The 20,600-nt window shown below is 50.6% G+C and overlaps 3 protein-coding genes across 3 annotated transcripts in view; 1 reads left to right on the forward strand and 2 right to left on the reverse strand.

The window, feature by feature from the left end:
• RAD51D (RAD51 paralog D) overlaps positions 1-903 on the reverse strand; it is a 14,397-nt gene extending 13,494 nt beyond the window's left edge. Inside the window, exon 1 of the mRNA XM_005860222.2 lies at positions 861-903. Within this exon, the coding sequence (XP_005860284.1) occupies positions 861-903 (43 nt within the window). The remainder of the gene's footprint in view (positions 1-860) is intronic.
• Positions 904-1,657: 754 nt separating this feature from the next.
• On the forward strand, positions 1,658-8,196 carry FNDC8 (fibronectin type III domain containing 8). The gene is given in 4 exon segments (XM_005860223.1): positions 1,658-1,884; positions 5,303-5,672; positions 7,262-7,498; positions 8,044-8,196. Coding segments are annotated over 4 exon segments (987 nt in total).
• Positions 8,197-9,771: 1,575 nt separating this feature from the next.
• Positions 9,772-20,600, reverse strand: part of NLE1 (notchless homolog 1 (Drosophila)) — a 16,226-nt gene continuing 5,397 nt past the window's right edge. The window contains exons 3-14 of the mRNA XM_005860224.2: positions 20,457-20,594; positions 19,076-19,293; positions 18,396-18,475; positions 17,602-17,678; positions 17,357-17,454; positions 16,921-17,113; positions 16,290-16,425; positions 16,079-16,125; positions 13,500-13,702; positions 11,138-11,297; positions 10,975-11,045; positions 9,772-10,093 (exon numbers count right to left, since the gene is read on the reverse strand). Coding sequence (XP_005860286.2) covers positions 10,081-10,093; positions 10,975-11,045; positions 11,138-11,297; positions 13,500-13,702; positions 16,079-16,125; positions 16,290-16,425; positions 16,921-17,113; positions 17,357-17,454; positions 17,602-17,678; positions 18,396-18,475; positions 19,076-19,293; positions 20,457-20,594 — 1,434 coding nt within the window. The 3' untranslated portion in view covers positions 9,772-10,080. The remainder of the gene's footprint in view (positions 10,094-10,974; positions 11,046-11,137; positions 11,298-13,499; positions 13,703-16,078; positions 16,126-16,289; positions 16,426-16,920; positions 17,114-17,356; positions 17,455-17,601; positions 17,679-18,395; positions 18,476-19,075; positions 19,294-20,456; positions 20,595-20,600) is intronic.

Consider the following 20,600-nt stretch of genomic DNA (forward strand, 5'->3'; position numbering starts at 1 on the left):
GTCTGATCCGGCCCAGCGCCCGCGGATCCGCACAGGCTCCTGCCCGCGAAGGCCCGTGCACACTTGGGCACCCACATTCGCCTCTCCCCCCTTCCCCGAGCACGCACGCAGACCCACCCGTGTACCACTGCTCTAAACGCTAGGCCAGAAGGTCCCCCCAGTCCCTGTGCTCAGGGGACCTACCTGTTAGTGGGGGCAAGACAGTGAGGAATGAAATCAACCAGGTAGAATATTGCAGAGTCTATGATGAGTGCCAAGAAACAGCAGAGGACACAGACGACACCTGAGTCTTTGTACTTAATTTATTTTTAGAGAGAAAGGGAGGGAAAGAGAGAAACATCAGTGTGAGAGAGAAACATTGGTTGCCTTCCGTACGCTCCCAGACCAGGGATCAAACTGCAACCCAGGTATGTGCCCTGATCAGGAATGGAACCAGCAACCTTTGGGTGCACGGGGACAGCACCCATGCGACTGAGCCACACCCGCCAGGGCTGCTTCTCTGTGTTGAACATTTTTTATGAATACCATTTGGAAAAAAATAACAAAAACCCTGAGTACATAAAACACAGAACGTAGGACTTGTTATTTTGAATGTCCTTTGCTTTTGCCTCATCCTCTGGAAGAAACAAAACCACCTTACAGGGTTATCTCCTCATAACCCAGTGAGACGGGCGCTATTTTTACCCCTAGTTCTCAGATGAGGAAACTGAGGCTGGGGAGGTGACGTCAGGGGCCAAAGATGACTGAGCCTGTAAGGGCAGGACTGGACTTACAGCGACAAATTCACATCTCAGGGCAGAGCCTGTGCTGCTTTAACAGCTTCTCTTCCCATCCCCGAAGTTGCGCGCATGTTTTCCTACCGTAGAGTGGTTTCCTTGAGAACAGAAATAACGTCTGGTCCATCTCTGTATCCCTCGGCAGCATCCTCCACTGTCACTCAACCCAGGAGCACCCATGTGACACGTTTAGAATTCTAGCAGTAAAACCCGGGTATATGGAGCCATGAATCCCATGGACCATCTCTGTTTTCCTTCTGCCTACAGACTGGACACAGTGAGGGTTTGCTGCCTAGAATTTCTGGACGTGGTGCCTCAGCATTCCACAGTCCCCCGGTCCCAAAGACCCGTTCCAGTGTCTCCTCTCTCCATGCCAGGGAGCCTTTCTCCTACCACCGTTCTCCTCCTTCCCAGGGCAGCTCCAAAGGGCATCATAGGTGGGGAGCCTTTGAGATCTTTGCAGAAGGGCAGGGCTGCTGAGCCACCGAGCATTGGAGCTGGAAGGGGGATGCAGTCTGTTTCCTGGCTCTACCTCGCTCCAGGCCCTGGCCCTGGCCCTGGCCCTGGCCCTGGGTAGCAGCAGCCTCAGATCAAGGGGGAGGCTGTCCCCTAATTGTTACACTCAGCCACCGAGATTGGAGCTGGAAGGGGGATGCAGTCTGTTCCTTGGCTCTACCTCGCTCCAGGCCCTGGCCCTGGCCCTGGGTAGCAGCAGCCTCAGATCAAGGGGGAGGCTGTCCCCTAATTGTTACACTCTGCGATGATTATGAAGTCAGCTCATTGCACCCCCATCCCAGCCAAACTAAGGCTGGGTCCCCTGCCCCCAGTTTCTCTCTACTTCCTGTCAGCTTGGTTGTCGGCTGTGGTCCCAAACGAACTCGATGGCATCAGAGGTGTTCTGTAAAGTGGGAGATGGGGAGGAGAACATGATGAAAAAGGAGACTCTCGTTTTGAATCAAATGTCGAAGCCCTTTCTAAACCCCAAGTCTATGAACAGGATGGTTGCCACCAAAGGACTCCCTCTTTCCTCAAGGGGCAGTTTGATTACATTCATGAAGGAAGACACCATCAACCTTCCCAGTCTACCGTAAGATACACGCCGGGTTCTGTCCTCCTTGCTAAGGCTGGAGCTGCGGGTGGGAGAGGCTTGAAGAAGAGGTACTTCCTGGACCTGTCACAACCTGGGCCCTGGACTCCCAGGGGACAGCATGTGTGCAGGTTGCACCCTGGATTCCTGGGCCCATGTCAGTTCTTAGACACATGTAGGCCTCCTACTCCAGGAGGCCTTCTGGGATTAGTCGGAGATTTGTTGACAGTGCTCCTCATCCCCTTAGTCTAGTTAGGGTCCTCCCCCACCCCACCCCCAGACACCTCTGCCCCTTCCACTCTCCCATGGCTCCCCTCTCTCAATCCTCCCTTTTGGTGCCTTCCCCTTCCTGATTATGGCCCCCCAATAACCTGTCTGTCTTCAGACCGAGGTTAACTGCTTCTCCTTGGTGGTTCTGGGTTCCCTTTACTTCATTCCACAAAACTCTTTGAGCTCCTGTAAAAGTGTCTGGCCCAGGATTCAAGAAGCTCCCAGCCTGGGATGTGTGTGTGTGTGTGTGTGTGTGTGTGTGTGTGTGTGTGTGTCAAGAATCAAGAATAATACAGCATGGTCTGTGCTATGACCGGACACCTTGAGAAAATGGAGGAGGCTTAGTATAGCTTGGGATTCGAAGATACAGTTAAGGGAGGCTTCTTGGAGGAAGTGATATGTGAGCTGAATGTCTAGGAAGGGAAGGGGAGAGCCGGGAAGGGTGATAGTAGTGTTGATATGATAGTAGTGAAGGGGTGGCCTGAGAAGTTATCTGCAGGGCAGTTTCAGTGTGTGTGACCTTTATAGTCACACACAGCCCCACATTTAGAAGGGCCCTGCGCTTAGTTGAATGTTCTGCTGTTATTCTCCTGATATTCTTAATAATTTTTGAAGGGACCCACAAACTATGTAGCTGGTCCTGATTATATGAAAGGGATATGGTGTCCATTTCCTAAGAGACCTGTAAGTAGCAGATATGGCTAAAGTGATGGATGCTTATAGGAAACTTCATGCTCTAGTGGGAAGACCTAGGGCTATGAGTCCAAGTTCAAATCCAAGTTCTACTACTTAGGTATATGGCTGTAGATAAGATTAGTCCCTCATCTGGAAATTGGGGCTAACGCTCATCCAGCAGGGCTATTGTAAATACCAGAAGAGAGCATGTGCAGCATACAGCCCGGGCTAGCTGCCTTCCATGCCCACATCAGCACTGGTCTTTTGACAAAGTAAATCTAAAACAGATCCATTAGGACAACCTGAAGTATAAATGGCATCAATACTTAGACTCTTCCACCTACAATGACCTTGGTGGGGGAATCATCTATTCCAAATGCCCACCACGGATGGGCTAGCACAGAAGGTTTGGGCTGATCAGGGTCTCTTAGGAGGAGGTCAATGGAGCTGGAGCTCAGGGAGGAAATATTTAGTCCATCAGTCAACCATGAAGCCAGAAGCAGCCCTGGCGTAAGGGACCCAGGGGAGCGTGTTGGTTGCTGACTTGGCCAGAGCAGCTGAGGGAGATGGGGTAGGAAGCAGAGGAGATGAGGCAGTAAGTGCCAGGGGCAGATGGGAATCGCATAGCATGGGGCAGGCCTGGGGCCCAGGGGATCTGGGTTCTAGTTCCAAGTCTGCCATCAACTCACCGTGTGACCCTGACTGCTCTTTCTAGACAAGTGCTCTTTAAACTGTGGGTTATGACCCATTGATGGGTCAGGAACTCATTCTAGTTGGTGGAGACCGGTATCATAAAAATGAAATTAAACAGAATAACAAGTTCCAGAGCACATCACACATAGAGGAAGAACTGGTTTGTGCAGTGTGCTTTAGTGTTATGTGTATGTATGAGTATACTAGGTTGCCATGTAATATGTATTCCTTACTTTGGGTAAAGGTAGATTTAAAAAAAGATATGAAAGCCAATTTTGGGGGTTTCTGCACTTCATTGGTAAAAAAAATATTTAAATAGTGGAAACCTGTACAAGGTTTTCCCTTTTTAATAGCAAATAATTAGTAACAATACAGATATGCCTGTAATGAAAGACCAAACAACAGTTAAAATGATTAAACCAGAGCTATTGTGTAATACAGATGAATAGAAAAAAACAGAATGCTGAGTGAAAAAGCAAGCTGCTGATGGATATGTACTGAATGATACCATTTATTATGTAAAGTTTAGAAATATGTCCTGGATGGTGTTGCTCAGTGGTTGAGCACTGACTATGAACCAGGAGATCATGGTTCAATTCCCAGTCAGGGCACATGCCTAGGTTGTAGGTTCGATCCCCAGTGTGGGGCGTGCAGGAGGCAGCCAATTGATGATTTTCTCTCATCACTGATGTTTCTCTCTCTCCCTTCCCTTCTCTGAAATCAATAAAAACATATTTAAAAATATGCAAAATATATCTTGCTTAGGGATAACATACATATGTAACAACACATGAGGAATAATAAACACAAAAATTTTAAATTTACTGTACTGGTTTTCTCTGAGTAAGGTGGGGAGAGAAGAATCCAGTGGGCTTCAACTATACTGATGAGGCTTTAGTTCTGAAGCTGGATGACGGCTAAATAAAAGCTTAATATATTATTCTTTTTTAAAATTAAATTTATTGGGGTGACATTAGTTGACACGATCACATAGGTTTAATATATTATATTAACATATTATTTTTTATTGCTTTCAGAGAGAGAGAGAAACATCAATGATGAGAGAACCATTGATCAGCTGCCTCCTGCACGCCCCCCACTGGGAATTGAGCCCACAACCCAGGCATGTGCCCTGACCAGGAATTGAACCATGACCTCCTGGTTCAGAGGTCGATGCTCAACTACTGAGCCACACTTGCCAGGCTAATATATTATTCTTGATGTCTTTGGCTATATCTAAAATAGGTCATGATTTTAAAAAATTAGAATGGAAGGAAAAAGTTTTTGAGCATTCATCCCAATATGTGTATTTGTTAATTTTACATGCTATATATTAATGTTAAATGTTATAAATTCTAAATAAATTAGTAACTACATTAAATATTAGTTTATACATATTAGTAAAGCCTAATTTATTTACTTTTTAGATATTTTTCCAACTTTTCCATCCCTCAATAGATCATTGTGGTCCTTCCCTGGGACTTTGCACCCTACTGTGTAGGGAAGCCTTAAAGTTTTATCAGTTTCTCAAATTGTGGTTCTCAGAACACCTGCATCAGAGTCGTCTGAGGATCCTATTAACTTTAGCAGTTTCCCCAGTTCCATCCCAACCAGGGACCAGGAATCTGCACTTTGCACTTGTGCCCCGGTGGGTAGATGCACTGCTGCACAGCAGTGAGGATGTTCTGAGCTGTTCAGAAGCAGCTGGGACCCTTGTAAGTCAGGCCCAAGGCCTGGCCTCCGGGAGCTTCCAGGCTGCATGGGCTGGCTGGGTGCTCACCTGTCTCCCCTCGCACTCCAGGAAGGCGATGCCAGGGGAGGAATCTGAATGCAGCTCCGATGACACCAGCATCTCCCCCGTCTCATCTACCTTGTTGAATCCCATCAAACTGGCCGTGACCCAGCCCAACAGCAGCTTCTTTGCAGGGTTGCTGGAAGGCGAGCTGAACAAGCTCAGCATCACCTCGGTGGCCAAGAATACAGAAAAGGAGGACCTGGCCTTCTGCCCCCGTCAATCTAAGTCCCAAATAGCCCCCGAGGGCCTGCTGGACCTTGACAACCCTGAGCTGGACACAGACACCTCCTCGACATCCTCAAAGTCCTCCGTGGTCACGGACGTGCCAGAGGCGCCCTTTATCTGTGAACACACAGTCAGCGATTACACGGCCGTGGTGCGTTTTCTTCCTCATGCATTTGGCAAAAGCTTACTGTCTACCCCCAATGTGCCAGGCACTGAGCTGAGCTCTGGGGGTGTGTGAAGATGCCTAACAACTGCATCCTGACCTCGAGTTCATAGGTTAGGAGAGAGGGCATGTTTGTAAGGAACTCCAGTGCAAGCTAGAAAGGGCTCATTGCTGTAGGAAGAGTTCAGATCAAGCCCACAGGAAGTCAGAAGGGAAGACACATTCCTTCCAGGTGCAGGAATTAGCTCTTGGTAACACTGGAGCTGGGGTAGAGGTAGGTTTAAACATCTAGAGATGGGGGAAAGCCATTGCCTGGAGGGGCTGACACTAGCTAAGGGTCATCGGTGGGAAAGTGGGGGAGGAAACACCCAGGACCCAATGCACACTTTCCTGTGCCTGCAGATCTGACCATCTTGCTAAAAACAAGATTCTGGACCTCATCTGGTTGATTCAGTAGACCTGGGGGGTGGGGGCTGAGAATCTAACAAATTCCCAGGTGATGCTAACGGCCCAGACCCCAGGTGGGGAAGCGCTGTCCTAGCGGAATAGATGGGGAAAGTTGGCCTGGGGTCATTTTCCAGAAGTTCTCTGAAGTCAGGCTACTTTAAAGATTTTTCTGTAAGTGCAACCGAGAGCAGCTTTTTGCAGAGCTTGATTTCTGGTGATGGGAGCAACCTGAGCTGTGTTTTAGGAAGATAAATCTAGAAGCTCCATTGTTGGAAGGCCCAAAGCAGCATTTCTCAAAAGTGTGGTTCCCAGACCACCAGCAGCGTCAGCATCACCTGGCAGCTAGTTACAAATTTAAGCCTCCCACCCGACTGAATCACAGACTGTCAGGGCAGGGAGCAGCAATCTGTCTTAACAAGTCCTCCAGGGTATTCTCAGGCACACCAGTTTGAGAACTACTCGGTCTAGACAGGGGAGAAACTGTAAATGGGAGGGCAGCCAGGAGACAGCAGGCCAGGGATCTGCAGTGTTACTGAAACTCTCCGGGGGCCTTCGTCAGGCTTGCTTGGCAACCACTGCTGTAGTACAAAGCACATGGGCTCTGGAGCTACTGGTTTGATCCCTGTCAGGTAATTGCTAGGTGACCATGGGCCAGCCACTTGCCCTCTGAACCTTTCACCCCACGTGCAATGAGTGAGGTGGACAAGACCATCTCTTAAGGCCCCTCTCAACTGACGTGTCTAGAACAGCGATTCTCCACCCTGATGTGCTGCAAGAATTTTCAAAACATGCATGCGGTGCCGGTTGACTATTTAGTGTCAGGTATTGCACGTTTTAACAATTCTTGGGGCGCACTGGTTGGAAAAGTGCTGGTCTAGGAGAAATGGAATGAAGGCACACTCCAAGGTGGGTGGGGCTGTGCAGGGAGAGCTGCAAATGCTTCGCGCTGGTGGTTCCACATGCAGTTGGCGCACCTTGCACCTCCCATCAGACTTGCCTCAGCTCCAGCAGGAACAGGGGATGGAAGAGGGACATTCCCACCCATGTGGGGTGGGTGGTGCGAGTCGGGATGATGGGAGGACAGCCCGGGCCAGCTCTGAGGAAGCTTTGGGGGCTCTCTTCCCCACTAGATTTCCTGGACCTATGCCATGAGCAGGCAGCCGGTCAGCTTCTACCAGGTCCTGTTGCAGGAGATGGCCAAGAAAAAGGACAATGAGTTTCCCAAGACAAAGAATTGCCCGTGGATCTTCCACAAGATCTTGGGTACCACTGTCAAGCTGATGGAGCTGAAGCCTAACACAAGTTACTGCCTCATCGTCCGTGCCGTCAACACAGCTGGGGCGGGGAAGTGGTGCAAGCCCTACAAAGTGAGCCCTGAAAGATGGGGGCCCACGGGGTTAGGGAGAGGTCTACACCAGGGGCTTTGGAGGTTGGGGACGCCCTATACCCCCACGACATCTCCCTGCTTGCTTTCCTTCTACCTGCGCAAATACACTTCACCTCCGAGTTGCTCTCTTCTGGGAGCCTTGAGGATTAAGCCACTTCTGGTGCCCACTGGGAATGCAAACTGATGTACTCATCAGCATCACTATCACGTTCATCTTTCACCTCGGTACCAATGATTGTGAATGGGTCAGGAAGTCAAGGGCATTGACAGATACAGGACAGAGGCTGGGCTGAAGGGGGACAAAGAAGGGAGCAGCCTGGGGGTGGGCAGGGGCATGGGGTCAGGGAGAGGCCTGTGGGTGGAAATATCACAGGTTTGAATCATGCCGCCTCGTACCTGTTTCTGGTGTTGATAGGTAGGTTGGTGATGCTACCTAAGATCCCATTGAACAAACAAACCGGGGGTGGCAACGAGAGAGGTCAGGTCTGGGGAGGAAGTCTGAGGCGTTCTCTTGTGTGATTTCAGTTTGCAACCGTGGCCAACGACCTGACCAGCTTCCCGGAGAACAACCCCATCCAGATCACCGTGCGGCGCAAGGAATCGCAGAGGAAAACAGTGGCCATGAGGCAGGCTGAGATGCGGAGGCTGGAAGATCTGGAAAACCTACTTCCCTACTAAGGGAGAGGGTTCCAGGGCACTGCAGGCCAGGTCGGCCACTGCCCACAGCTGCAGGCACCCCTCCCCAGATCCAGGCTAAGTCCAGATCCCTCATTAAAGAACTGCAGGTCACTCAGCACCTCTCCATTCTGCTTCATGCTGTGCACAGCCACCACCTCCTCCTGCCCGGCTCTGCCAGCACCACCCTCTTTCTTCCCCACGGGAAGAAGAGACCGGCACCCAGACTAAAACACACGCCAGGAAAAACAGCAACGTTGGGCAGAGGTGGCGGCAGTCCACACACCATCAGCATCAGACGAGCTCTGGAGGGACATGGTGCAAATTACACAATCTTTGGGGCAGTGCCAGATTTAATTCTGGCTCTTCTTGGATGTGAGGGCATGGGCAAACCATTTAAGCTTCCTGGGCTGTTTCCTTATAAAAAAATATGGGGACGTGCCCTGGCCCGTTTTTCTCAGTGGTTAGAGCGTTGGCCTGTGGACCAAAGGGACTTGGGTTCAATTCCCGGTCAAAGGCACATACCTCAGTTGCAGGCTTGATCCCCAGCCCTGGTCAGGGCACATGCGGGAAGCAACCAATCGATGTTTCTCTCCTGCGCGCCCCCACCCCTCCCCCAGCCTCTAGGGCAGTGATGGCGAACCTTTTGAGCTGGGAAGCAACCAGTCGATGTTTCTCTCCTGCGCCCCCCCACCTCCAACCCTCCCCCAGCCTCTAGGGGGTAAAAAAATCAATGGAGAAAATATGCTCGGGTGAGGATTAAAACACACACACACACACACACACACACACACACATATATGAGACCAGCGGCAGGGCTACTATGAGGGATATATAAAAGCACAGAAGAGGGTGGGGGCAGGTGAGGGAACACGAGATTAGAAATGCTGTGGCCTTGAGCAGTACATACAAGGATGGTTTAGAAGTTCAACCTCAGCAATCTGCCGTAGCGCTGGAACAGGAGAAAGTGGAGGCAGGATGCATGGAGGGCCAGGTCTTGGTCAAGAGTCTGTGGGGTCCCTTCACACCTGAAGTCCTCAGGGGACAGAACCATCCTCCCCTAACACACTTCGCCCACTTCTGCCAGAGTTCTCACCACTGCATGCCCCACTAGAGAATCTTCCGGGACAGCCGTCACCTGTCTGTATCCTGAGAGCCGGCCACAGTGCTCGGGGATGGCAAGGCCTCGACAAGTGTGCTTGTGAGGGGCTGAGGGAGGCGCCCCACAGAGCAGCACTGGCCAGCAGAACTCTGTGATGACAACAGTGCTGTCCAATACACTCAGCAGCCTGGAGCTGGAGCGACTGAGAACAGCATCTCTAACTGCAGGGATGCTAGTTAATGGAAATAGCCACATGTGGCTCGTGCATACACATCAGACAGCTCAGCCTTGGCTTAAACTCTGGCCACGATCACGGGCTTCAGCCAGCCTCAACCAGCCTCTCCCTTACAGGCACAAGGGGGTGGGGAGAGAGGAAAGGTGGCTTCCTGGCCCAGTGCAGAGGAGGCTAGACAAACAGACTTAGCACAGACGTTGGTTGAGCCCAGGGATTCTAGACAAGGGATTCTAACCCAAACACACAAAATATAAGTTATTTATTTGGTCACAGAATCTGGGGTCTGACTCTGAACAGAGCTGACAGCAGGGAAAGGAGGCAGGGGCAGCAGCAGGGGTCTAGTCATTGCCTGGCCTCCTGTCACCCCTGATGGTACCAGGAAGGTACAGAGTGACGGCCAAGGGCTGAGCTCTGCGGTAACCACCTCTGACCTCCGATCTGCTCTGGGGTCTGTGCAAGGACGGCAGGCCACGCTTGTTCTCCGGGTCACCACTCGGCCTTTGGTCTCTGTCAGGGCAGGCAGCTGGCACAGGCCAAGTCCAGGTGGGGGTCATCTCCTCCATCTGTGGAGAGGGGAGGGGACAGATGGGGAGTGACCGCAGGAAAGGGAGGCTGCCATGTAATGCCAGGAGCCCGCCACAGGGAGGCCCTGTGGTTTCCCCTCAGCCATCCAGAGCCTGGCTACCGTCTCAGCCTCACTCAGGCTGGGCATCTGCCGCCTGCCTCACCAGGGCCTCAGACCAGGCCCAGCCCCTGGGGTGCCCAGCAAGTTGTCCAATGACAGTGATGGTGGGGTGAAGACAGCACACGATGCTTCTGGTTCCAAGGTGTGCTCACCGCCTACCTTTGATCTTCCTGTCTGCTCAAGTTTGATAACCCCCAAGAGACAGGTTAGCCAAGCTCTCAAGACTGCACATTGAAGGGAGAACCAGGATTTGAACTAGGTCTGAAGACTCCCAAGTCCAGTGCTCACAAAGAACTATTGCCTTGTGCTGGAGCGGCCCTGGACCCACCCCCCACCTCCACCCTGTCACACACACCCTCCACAGAGCAGCCTTAGAACTGTCAGGGTTTCCCATAATCCCTGCAATGCCCCGCCTGGGAACCCTGCAAACCCTCTGAATTCTACGCCAGAAGGGAAAGTCACAGAGTGACAGCAAAGCCCAGCACACCCATCACCACCTCCCCCAACTCACATCCGGAGGCATTTGTCCTTCCCACCACTTGCCACTCTCTGGCCATCTGGACTCCAGTCGACAGCATATACCTAAACCGCACCCCCCACGCCCTCCACAGAGCAGCCTCAGAACAGTCAGGGTTCCCCATAATCCCTGCCATGCCCCGTCCTGGGAACCTGGCAAACCCTCCAAATTCTACACCAGAAGGGAAAGTCACAGAGTGACAGCAAAGCCCAGCACACCAATCACCACCTCCCCAAACTCACATCCGGAGGCATTTGTCCTTCCCACCACTTGCCACTCTCTGGCCATCTGGACTCCAGTCGACAGCATATACCTAAACCGAGGAGGAGGAAGGAAAGCGGGCCAGTGAGGAGGGTGAAGGAGGAGGGCCAGGCTTCCATTCCATACCCACAGGGTGGGCTGTACCTCATCCGCATGGCCTGGCAGGTCTGTGGCCAGCTTCTGGGCCTTCACGTCCCACACCTTCAGTGTGCTGTCACTGCTGCCACTGACCAGGAGCCGGCTGTCGGCCGACCACGCAATCTGGTACACGGCAGCCACGTGGCCACGCAGGGAAGCCAGGTACCTGGGCCAAGGGAAGAAGATGATGATGGAGATTAGATCATCAAGTACGTCTGAAGGGTCCTGGATGCCCACAGCCATAGTTTTCAACCTTGGCTGCATGTTAGAATTACCTGGGAACTTTTACAAAATCCCACTGCCCGGCCCCACCCCAGGCCAATTGAATCATTTCTGCCCATTATGTGTTTTTAAAACTTCTCCAAATGAGCTGCTTCTAGGGTGCCTCTTGCCAGGCCTCCATACCCACTCGACTTTGCATGCCTTAGAATGATGATGGAGATTAGATCATCAAGCACGTCTGAAGGGTCCTGGATGCCCACAGCTATAGTTTTCAACCTTGGCTGCATGTTAGAATTACCTGGGAACTTTTACAAAATCCCACTGCCCGGCCCCACCCCAGGCCAATTGAATCATTTCTGCCCATTATGTGTTTTTAAAACTTCTCCAAATGAGCTGCTTCTAGGGTGCCTCTTGCCAGGCCTCCATACCCACTCGACTTTGCATGCCTTAGAACCCAATGCAGCCATCTGCTTAGCCCATCTGCCTGACATCCCCCCCATATGACAGTTGCTTGCTGACAGGTGGCATGGAGTAAAACTGGGCCAGGCCCACCTGGAACTTTCAGACTAACTGTGTCTATTGGGACAAGTTATTAGGCATCTCTGAAACTCAGTTTCCTACCTTAAAAAGGCACTGAATGGCCTATTTCAAAGGGCTGCTGTGTAAAAATACACACGGACACACAGGTGCCAAGGGTTTCTCTGCTCCTTCCTGCCCATGCCCTCGCCTCTCCTCCAAACTAATTAACCCCAAGGGCACTGTGCCTCATTACACGGTGCTTCTCAGCCTTAGCGACAAGCAGAATCACTTGGTGACCTTATTAAAATGCAGATGCTGTGGCAATCATCAATAAATCAACAAACAAGTGTGGTGAGGATGTGGAGAAAAGGGAACTCTCATGCACTGTTGGTGGGAATGTAAATTGGTTCAGCCGCTACAGGAAACAGTATGAAGGTTCTTCAAACAACTACAAGTAAAACTGCCATACGACCCAGTATTTCCACTTCTGGGTTTTTATCCAAAGAAATCCAAAACACTAATTCTAAAAGATATATGCATGTCTGTGCTCACTGCAGCATTATTTACAATAGCCAAGACATGGAAACAACTTAAATGTCCATTGATAGAAAACAGGTAAAGAAAATGGGGCACATATATATATACAGTGGAATATTACTCAGCCATAAAAAAGAATGGAATCTTGACATTTGTGACAACATGGATGGACCTAGAGGGTATTATGCTAAGTGAAATAAGTCAGAGAGAGACAAATACCATATGATTTCACTTATTTGTGGAATCTAAAAAACAAAATAAATGAAAAAAACAAACTCAGATAAAGAGCAAATTGATTTACAAAATAGTTGTGGGAATGTAAAGTACAGCAACGGGAATATAGTCAATAATATTGTAAATAACTACGTATGTTGTCAGATGGGTACTAGACTTACTGGGTGGTTACTTCATAAGGGATCTAAATATCTAGTCACTATGCTGTACACCTAAAACTAATATAACATTGTATGCCAATATAACATTGTATGCCAAATATAATTGGAAAATTAATTTAAAATTCTGATCGAGCCCTAACCGGTTTGGCTCAGTGGATAGAGTGTCGGCCTGCAGACTGAAAGGTCCCAGGTTCGATTCCGGTCAAGGGCATGTACCTTGGTTGCGGGCACATCCCCAGTAGGAGGTGTGCAGGAGGCAGCTGATCGATGTTTCTCTCTCATGGATGTTTCTAACTCTCTATTCTTCTCCCTTCCTCTCTGTAAAAAAATCAATAAAATATATTTAAAAAATAAAATTCTGATCGATAAGATCCCGAGATTCTGAATTTCTATCGAATTCCCCGATATTACTGCTGCCACTAGTCCCTGGACCACACTTTGAGGAAGGCCAGTGTTAAGATCATTTCTCTCCTTAGATGTGGGATGAACTAGCGTTTTCAGTGCCTACTTAACACTGCTGCTAAATATACCATCTCATTCAAACCTTGTAACAAGGCTGACGGGTCAGGTGTCTTCTTATTAAAGAGGAGGAAACAGAGGCTCGAAATCCAGACACTTGCCACATAACTAGCCAGTGGCAGAACCAGGTCCTTCCGGAGCAACAGTGGCCTTCTCCCTCCCACACCTCCACTCACTTGCCCGTCCTGCCGTCCCACAGCTTGATGGACTTGTCGAAGGAGGCGCTGGCGACCACGCGCGAGTCAGGGGAGAAGAGCACCTGGTTGATGAGGGCCTGGTGTCCCGTCATCCGTGCGAGGGGCTTCTTGTCCTCTGCTGGGGACCACAGGAATAAGGTGAAGTCGTCTGAGCCAGACACCAGCCTCTCTGGGCCCTGGCCCTAGGGGAGGCAGAAAGACAGTGGTAAACACGGTCTCAGACGGGAGACCGCAACCTCGGCAACAAACACGCTACCGATTACTCAACCCCAGCACGGCGGCCGGGACCCAGAGCAGGGAGGCTGGGGCCAGCTGCCAACTCATAGGAGTTACTCCCCCCAAACCCCAGAAAGAACTTTACGAACATAGGACAATGTCTAAGATATGTAATTACATGAAAAAGCCAGGTAAAGAGTGGTGTGTTAAAAAAGGGGAAGAATTAAGCGTTTGTGCTGTTTAATGATGGGGACACGTTCTGAGAAATGTGTCGTTAGGCAATTTTGCCATTGCCTGAACTTCACAGGGTGCACTTACACAGACCTAGATGGTATAGCCTACTACACACCTAGGCTATAGGGTGCAGCCTATTGCTGCCAGGCAAGCAGCCTGTTCAGCAAGCGTGTCAAACTCGCGGCCCACCCACAATGAATATTTTTGCAGCCCAGCCAATATAAAGGCATGTAAGAAACGTTGTTTTTTTTTTAAAATATATTTTATTGATTTTTTACAGAGAGGAAGGGAGAGAGATAGAGAGTTAGAAACATCGATGAGAGAGAAACATTGATCAGCTGCCTCCTGCACATCTCCTACTGGGGATATGCCCGCAACCAAGGTACATGCCCTTGACCGGAATCGAACCTGGGACCTTTCAGTCCGCAGGCCGACGCTCTATCCACTGAGTCAAACCGGTTTCGGCAAGAAACGTTTTAATAAAAATCTTGTAACTAAATTTTTACAATATCCTGTTATACGTAATTATTAACAAACTACAACGTTCACTAATGAATGATTAGCCTTACACACAGGCGCACCATTTCTCTCCACTGATACTAGCGGCGAATATTTTAGCAGCCAATTGCCCAATCATTAGTCTTGGACTGACTTGTTTGGTGTGCACAACAGGAAATACTTTGCTTTTGGAGAACAAGAAAAATAGGTTTATTTGTGTTACGCTTATTAACTTGTGCAGTTATTCAGTGTCTGGTAAGTTAATGTTCAAGAAAAAATATTTAATTTTTATTAAAATGTTCTATTATTTTATGTTAATAATTACTCATTTATTTCAGCCCTTTGTATTCAGCATATCACTATCGTAATAAACCTACGGTCCTATGAAAATTGAAGCTTTTGTTTTTTTGTGGCCCACATCAACTTAAACCTTGTTTATTTGGCCCGTGTTAGCCTTTGAGTTTGACATGCTTGCTGTATAGCATGTTACTGTACAAAACGCGAGATTAACTCAAGCACAAGAGAAAATGATGCAATCAAGAGACAAGGTAAACATGAGACATATGAACGAGGCTGCTGCTGGAACATGGCACACTGTTTACAGCAACCTTTTTTTTTACTGTATTAATAACAATAATACAGTAAATATGTAAACCAGTAACAGCTGTTTATTACCACCATCAAGTACTACATACTGTATGTAACTGTACGTAACTGTACATGCTGCACTTCTATACGACTGGCAGCGCAATAGGTTTGCTTACACCAGCATCACCACAAACACGAGCAATACACGGCGAGAGGACGTGGGGACAGTGACATCACTAGGCGACAGTTTTTCAGCTTCACTATGTTATGGGACCACCACTGCCTATGTTATGGGACCATCGCATATGTGGTCTGTTGTTGACAGAAACGTCCTTATGCAGCACGAATTGTATACAGGGTACATATATACATGCACGTGTGTATATATGAAGTCTGGAAGGAGAAACAAGATTCTGGTGGCACTAGATGCTTCTAAAAGGAACGGATGAATGTGCAACAGAGATGAGAGATTTTTCACTATCTGTCTTTTTGTGTTCTTTGAACTTGTGACCATGTGAATGTGTTACTTAAACTAAACAAAATAAAAAAGAGAGGCATCTAGGGAATGCAATGAATAGAGAAACAAATAAAATAAAATAAAATGACCCCCAGCACATGAAGACCTTAGAAGTATAAACTAGGATTTTCAAGAACAACTTTTTAGAAAAGTACTTTCTGAGGTGGGGCTAGAGCAGTGATGGCGAACCTATGACACGCGTGTCAGAGGTGACACGCGAACTCATTTTTTTGGTTGATTTTTCTTTGTTAAATGGCATTTAAATATATAAAATAAATATCAAAAATATAAATCTTTGTTTTACTATGGTTGCAAATATCAAAAAATTTCTATATGTGACACGGCACCAGAGTTAAGTTAGGGTTTTTCAAAATGCTGACACGCGAGCTCAAAAGGTTCGCCATCACTGGGCTAGAGGCAGAGGGGCCGAGCGTCTGCAGAGCGCTGTAGGGACTAAGACAGACTAGCACAGAGGTGCACGTGCTAGCGGCTGGCACATACTCACCCGCACAAGGTTATACCGGCTCAGAGCCCTCTCCTTTAGCTCCTGCACTGTGTCCACGTACCGGAGGGGAGAGAAGGTAAGGCGTAAGGCTGATTAGAAAATCCAACACGAACAGCAAACACCCCCCGCCTAGGTTCAACTCTCACACATTAAGCTAGAGAACTGGCTCTTTACCAAGCAGCTCTCTCCCCTCCATCTCCCGCTCACTCACAGGACCCCTGGAGGTCTTGGGGGTTAATCGAGGCCTCAGCTGGCTCAAAGGCCCCTGTGCGCAGGGCATAGTCAGTGCTGAGGGCCATGGTGTTCACCCAGTGGCCGTGGCCTTGCAGAGTCCGGCAGAGCACACCCTAGGGGAGAAGGAGACAGGTCAGACGCACATACCACTCTCCACCCTCGGGAAACTGCACCTCCAGATTAGTCCCAGGAGACTCAAAGTCAGGACCCTCATTCCTTGTGATCTTCATCAAACCACCCTTATGGCCTCAAGTCTCTCCTCAGTTGTAAAATGAGAGCACTAGCCCAGATCAATGTTTCTGAAAATATGTTTCATGGAAGGAAGTTAGTATGTCAGAATGAAAAGGCTCTGGTCAAGTAAGGTTGGAATAAGGCAGGTTCAATAGGCTTCTCACCGCAGGAATTTCCAGAGCCTGCCTATGCTAGTGGACACTGGAATCTCCCTTATAGCGCAGCACCAACCACAGGACCCCGTGTTCCCAAAGTGTCTCCTCGACCTGGCTCTCAGAGCATGCTCAGGAGACACTGGTCAGTGTTCCCCCGGCGCTGGCGTCCCGCGGCCTGAGATTCAGGGCCCAGACTAGCTTCTGAACCCTCCCAGCTCTTACGTCGTGAGCCCTCCAGACTTTGATGGTGCGGTCCTGCGAGGCAGAGTAGAGAAGCCCGTCTCCTCCCCACCGAAGGCAGGTGACCGACTGGGTGTGCCCGGTGAGGATGCGCTCACAGCGGCCCGAGGTCGTGTCCCAGACCCGCACGCTGCCGTCCTTGGAGCTGCTGGCCACGTAGCGGCACTCGGGGTTCCTGGGAGGGGAGGGGAGATGTGACCTCACTTCTGACCTGGCAACGCTGGTCTTCCCATGGCGCCTCCCCATTCCCAATTCAAGGGTCAGGGCAATGTCTGCACAGCTTCTCGACCCCAAGATTCAGCGGCACCTGCAGGCGGCTCTCAGGCCCTGTGATGAACAGCCCTCTGTGTCAAGTGCACAGGGGGAGAGCTTTGAACCCCTTGTTCCTCATTACCCCAGCCCTGTCAGTATCACTTACACATGGAGGGGCTCCCAGCTCAGGCCCGTGATCCACTTGCTATGGCCGGCGAGGGTCCTGCCCACCTGCTTCCCTGTGTTTGGGTCCCACAGGAGAATCTGAAAGACAGAAGCTCAGATAATAAGCCTCCCTGAGGTTCCCCTGCCCCACCCACCCACCTCCCTAAAGACCCAGAACCCGACTGTGACTCAGCTCCAGGAAGGTGGCCCCTGAGTCCCTGCCTAGTTACTCTGACCTCCATCTACCTGGCCATTCTTGCAGCCTGAGGCCAGCTTCTTGCCGTCGGGGGACCAGGATATGCTGAGGACCCAGTGTCTGTGTCCTGAGAAAGAAGGGGCGGGGGAAAGGAGGGACATCTGTTCTTACCCACAGTTCCTAGCAATGCCTGGCACACCGCAGGAACTCCTAACCTAGCTGCTGAATAAGTGAACCATTGAACAAAAGGAGAGATAAGGTTTCCTAGGCAGCAGGAGAATACACCCCAAGTGCCAGAACCATGCGTCTTGCTGTACAGATAACACTGCCGCTTTCCAATAATTCTTCACATGACATGTGATGTAAAGCGTTTTCATAGGTGTCATCCCTTGAAATTCTCACAATAGCACTAAGGTATGAGGCAAAGCAAGATTATCACTCCCCTTTTCCAGAAAACAGAAGCTTAAAAAGGGCGCACGCTCTCCACACACACAAGGTCCTTGCCCAGCCGGTATGTGGTCCCCAGACTAGCATCATCAGCACCACTTAGGTGATTCCGATGAGCGTTCACGTTTGAGAACCACCATGGCAGAGGCTGGATTTAAGCCAGGTACTCCTTGCTACTAGCCCGTCAGCCCCTTCCCACAACCCCTCACTGACTCTTTGGTCTAGTCTGCTTGTTTTTAAGAGGCTGGCTAGGCTCAAGGGTGCAGTCTCTGCTCAGGAACAGGTCATCACTAAATGGACATGAAGGAGTTGCAATCTGTCTCCTCCGGAATTAAAGAGCTGGAGCGGGTCACCCGCCCCCCAGTCAGACCCCCTAAACGGCCAACTGCATACCGACCCTGGCACGTGAAATGCGGTGTCTCGGTGCTGAGGTCCCAGAAGCGCACAGTGGTGTCTCCAGAGCCGCTGGCCAGGTACCTGCAGAAGAGAGAGGCGGCCTGACCTCTGCAGCGGGGCCCAGGGGCAGGGCCCACCCCGAAGCACTGCCCATTTCTGCTGCCCGTGCAACTGTCTTCTGGGACTAGAGTCTGGGACTGGCCTTTTCTCTCCCGTGTAAAGGAGAAACGTAACACTGCTGCCACCTGGGAGGAGACCCCAACAGGTCATTTCACTTCTCTTCCTTCCTAAAAGGAATGGCCACAGCTCTAACCAGATTTAAAGTTTCTCACTATCCTCGCAGGACCGTGAGAAGCAGAGAAACCCAGTTCCGCAGGTGATGAAGAATTAACCCAGAAAGGTCAAGGGACCTACCTGGTCACACAGCTAGAAGGGGCAGAGCTGAGCGTGCAGCCCAAAGCTCCTGAGATCAAGTCCAGGAAGGCCCCTCCCAAGGCAGGCGTCCTTGGTCTTTGTGGACCAAACCTCCCTTGGGAAACCCTATTTGGAACCTGAGCCCAGAGCTTGGGTCTATGAAAGGCCGCCTGAGGCCACACTGGTCATCACTTGGGGGTCCCCTCCTCACCCCACCCAGAGGCTGCACCCCGACACGCCCCTCCATAACTCGGCAGCTGTCCTTACTTTCCTGTGGGGCTGAAGGCCACAGAAATGACCGCCTCGCTGTGGCCCTCCAAGGAGCTGGTGCAGCGGGTCACAGCGCGGACCTTGAAGATGGCCTGTGGCTGGTAAATGATGTCGAGGACCTTCTCCGTCTCCACCGCCTGGGCCTCCAGCGTCCTCCCCAGTGAGGACACGATCTCAGCATCGTGGACATAGAAAGCCAGTGGCAGGGGGTCCTCCTGGAGGGCAAGGCAGAGGGCAACGCTCCTATCAAATGCGGACAGCGGCCCCCTGCACCAGGGAGGCTCCCCACGGAGCTGTGGGAGGTGAAACTTCTTTCTTTCCAGCCACCCTGCTAGAGTTAGGCCCCCATCGTTCCCCACTGAGTTAGACCTTCTCAATCCTTGAAGAACTACTGTGGGAGGCTTACACAGCACTTTAAAATCCTTTATCTGCATCCCACAACTCTGGGAGGTAGGCATTCATATTCCCACTTGAAAGATGGAAAAACAAAAACAAAAACCTGAGGCTCTGAGCAACTACGTAATTAGCCCAATGTCCTATTGCTAGTGACTAATTCGGATTCTTTAGTGTTCTTTAAGGAGAACACTCAAGTGCAGGATTAGTATACACCATCCTGCAGTGTTTTCCAAACCACCCCACCTCGCTGTATAATGTGTAAGAAGCATCCAAAAAGCTGCTTGGAAATGCAGGCTCTGCTTCACCCCCGAGTCAGGTGTAGTAAGTCTGGGGTGGGGTCCAAATCCTGCATTTTTAAGCTCCTCCTTTAGTGTTCTTTAAGGAGAACACTCAAGTCCGGGATTAGTATACACCATCCTGCAGTGTTTTCCAAACCACCCCACCTCGCTGTATAATGTGTAAGAAGCATCCAAAAAGCTGCTTGGAAATGCAGGCTCTGCTTCACCCCCGAGTCAGGTGTAGTAAGTCTGGGGTGGGGTCCAAATCCTGCATTTTTAAGCTCCTCCCACCCAAACAGAGGGCAACACTTTGAAAACACTGGCTTGGACGTTAAAGGAGCACGGGCTTTGAGTTTGACACATTTGGAGTCCAATTCCAAACTACCATCTACCACGTAGCATCGCCCGAGTCACAATGCCTCCGGGCTACCCTGTAAAATGGGGGGCATTAATGGGGGGCTGTGGCGATGCGCCCGATGCCTTCCAGTCTCTCTCCGCAAGTGGACCGCGAAGGTCTGGTCGGCATGTAGTCGCTCTCACGCCCATGTATCTTTCTGACCCTCCCCCGGGGTGGGTGGCACCCCATGGACTCGCGCCGGGGTGCATCACCCACTATGGGCGATGGGTGGGAGCCCCTGAGCTCCCGATCTTAGGTCTTTTGATCCCCAGCGGGCGCGCCCCGGGAAGCGCCGCCTACCGCTTACCTGGGCCAGCAGCGCGTTGCAGATGAGCTGCAGTTTGTCCGGGGTGATGTCCACGGGCACGTCGAACGGGGAGCCCAGCAGCTGCCCGCCCTCATCCTGGAACTGCACTAGCAGCCGCTGCACGTCGCGCGCCGCCGCCTCGTC

Source organism: Myotis brandtii, unplaced genomic scaffold, assembly GCF_000412655.1.
Source record: "Myotis brandtii unplaced genomic scaffold, ASM41265v1 scaffold1327, whole genome shotgun sequence".
Taxonomy (NCBI): domain Eukaryota; kingdom Metazoa; phylum Chordata; class Mammalia; order Chiroptera; family Vespertilionidae; genus Myotis; species Myotis brandtii.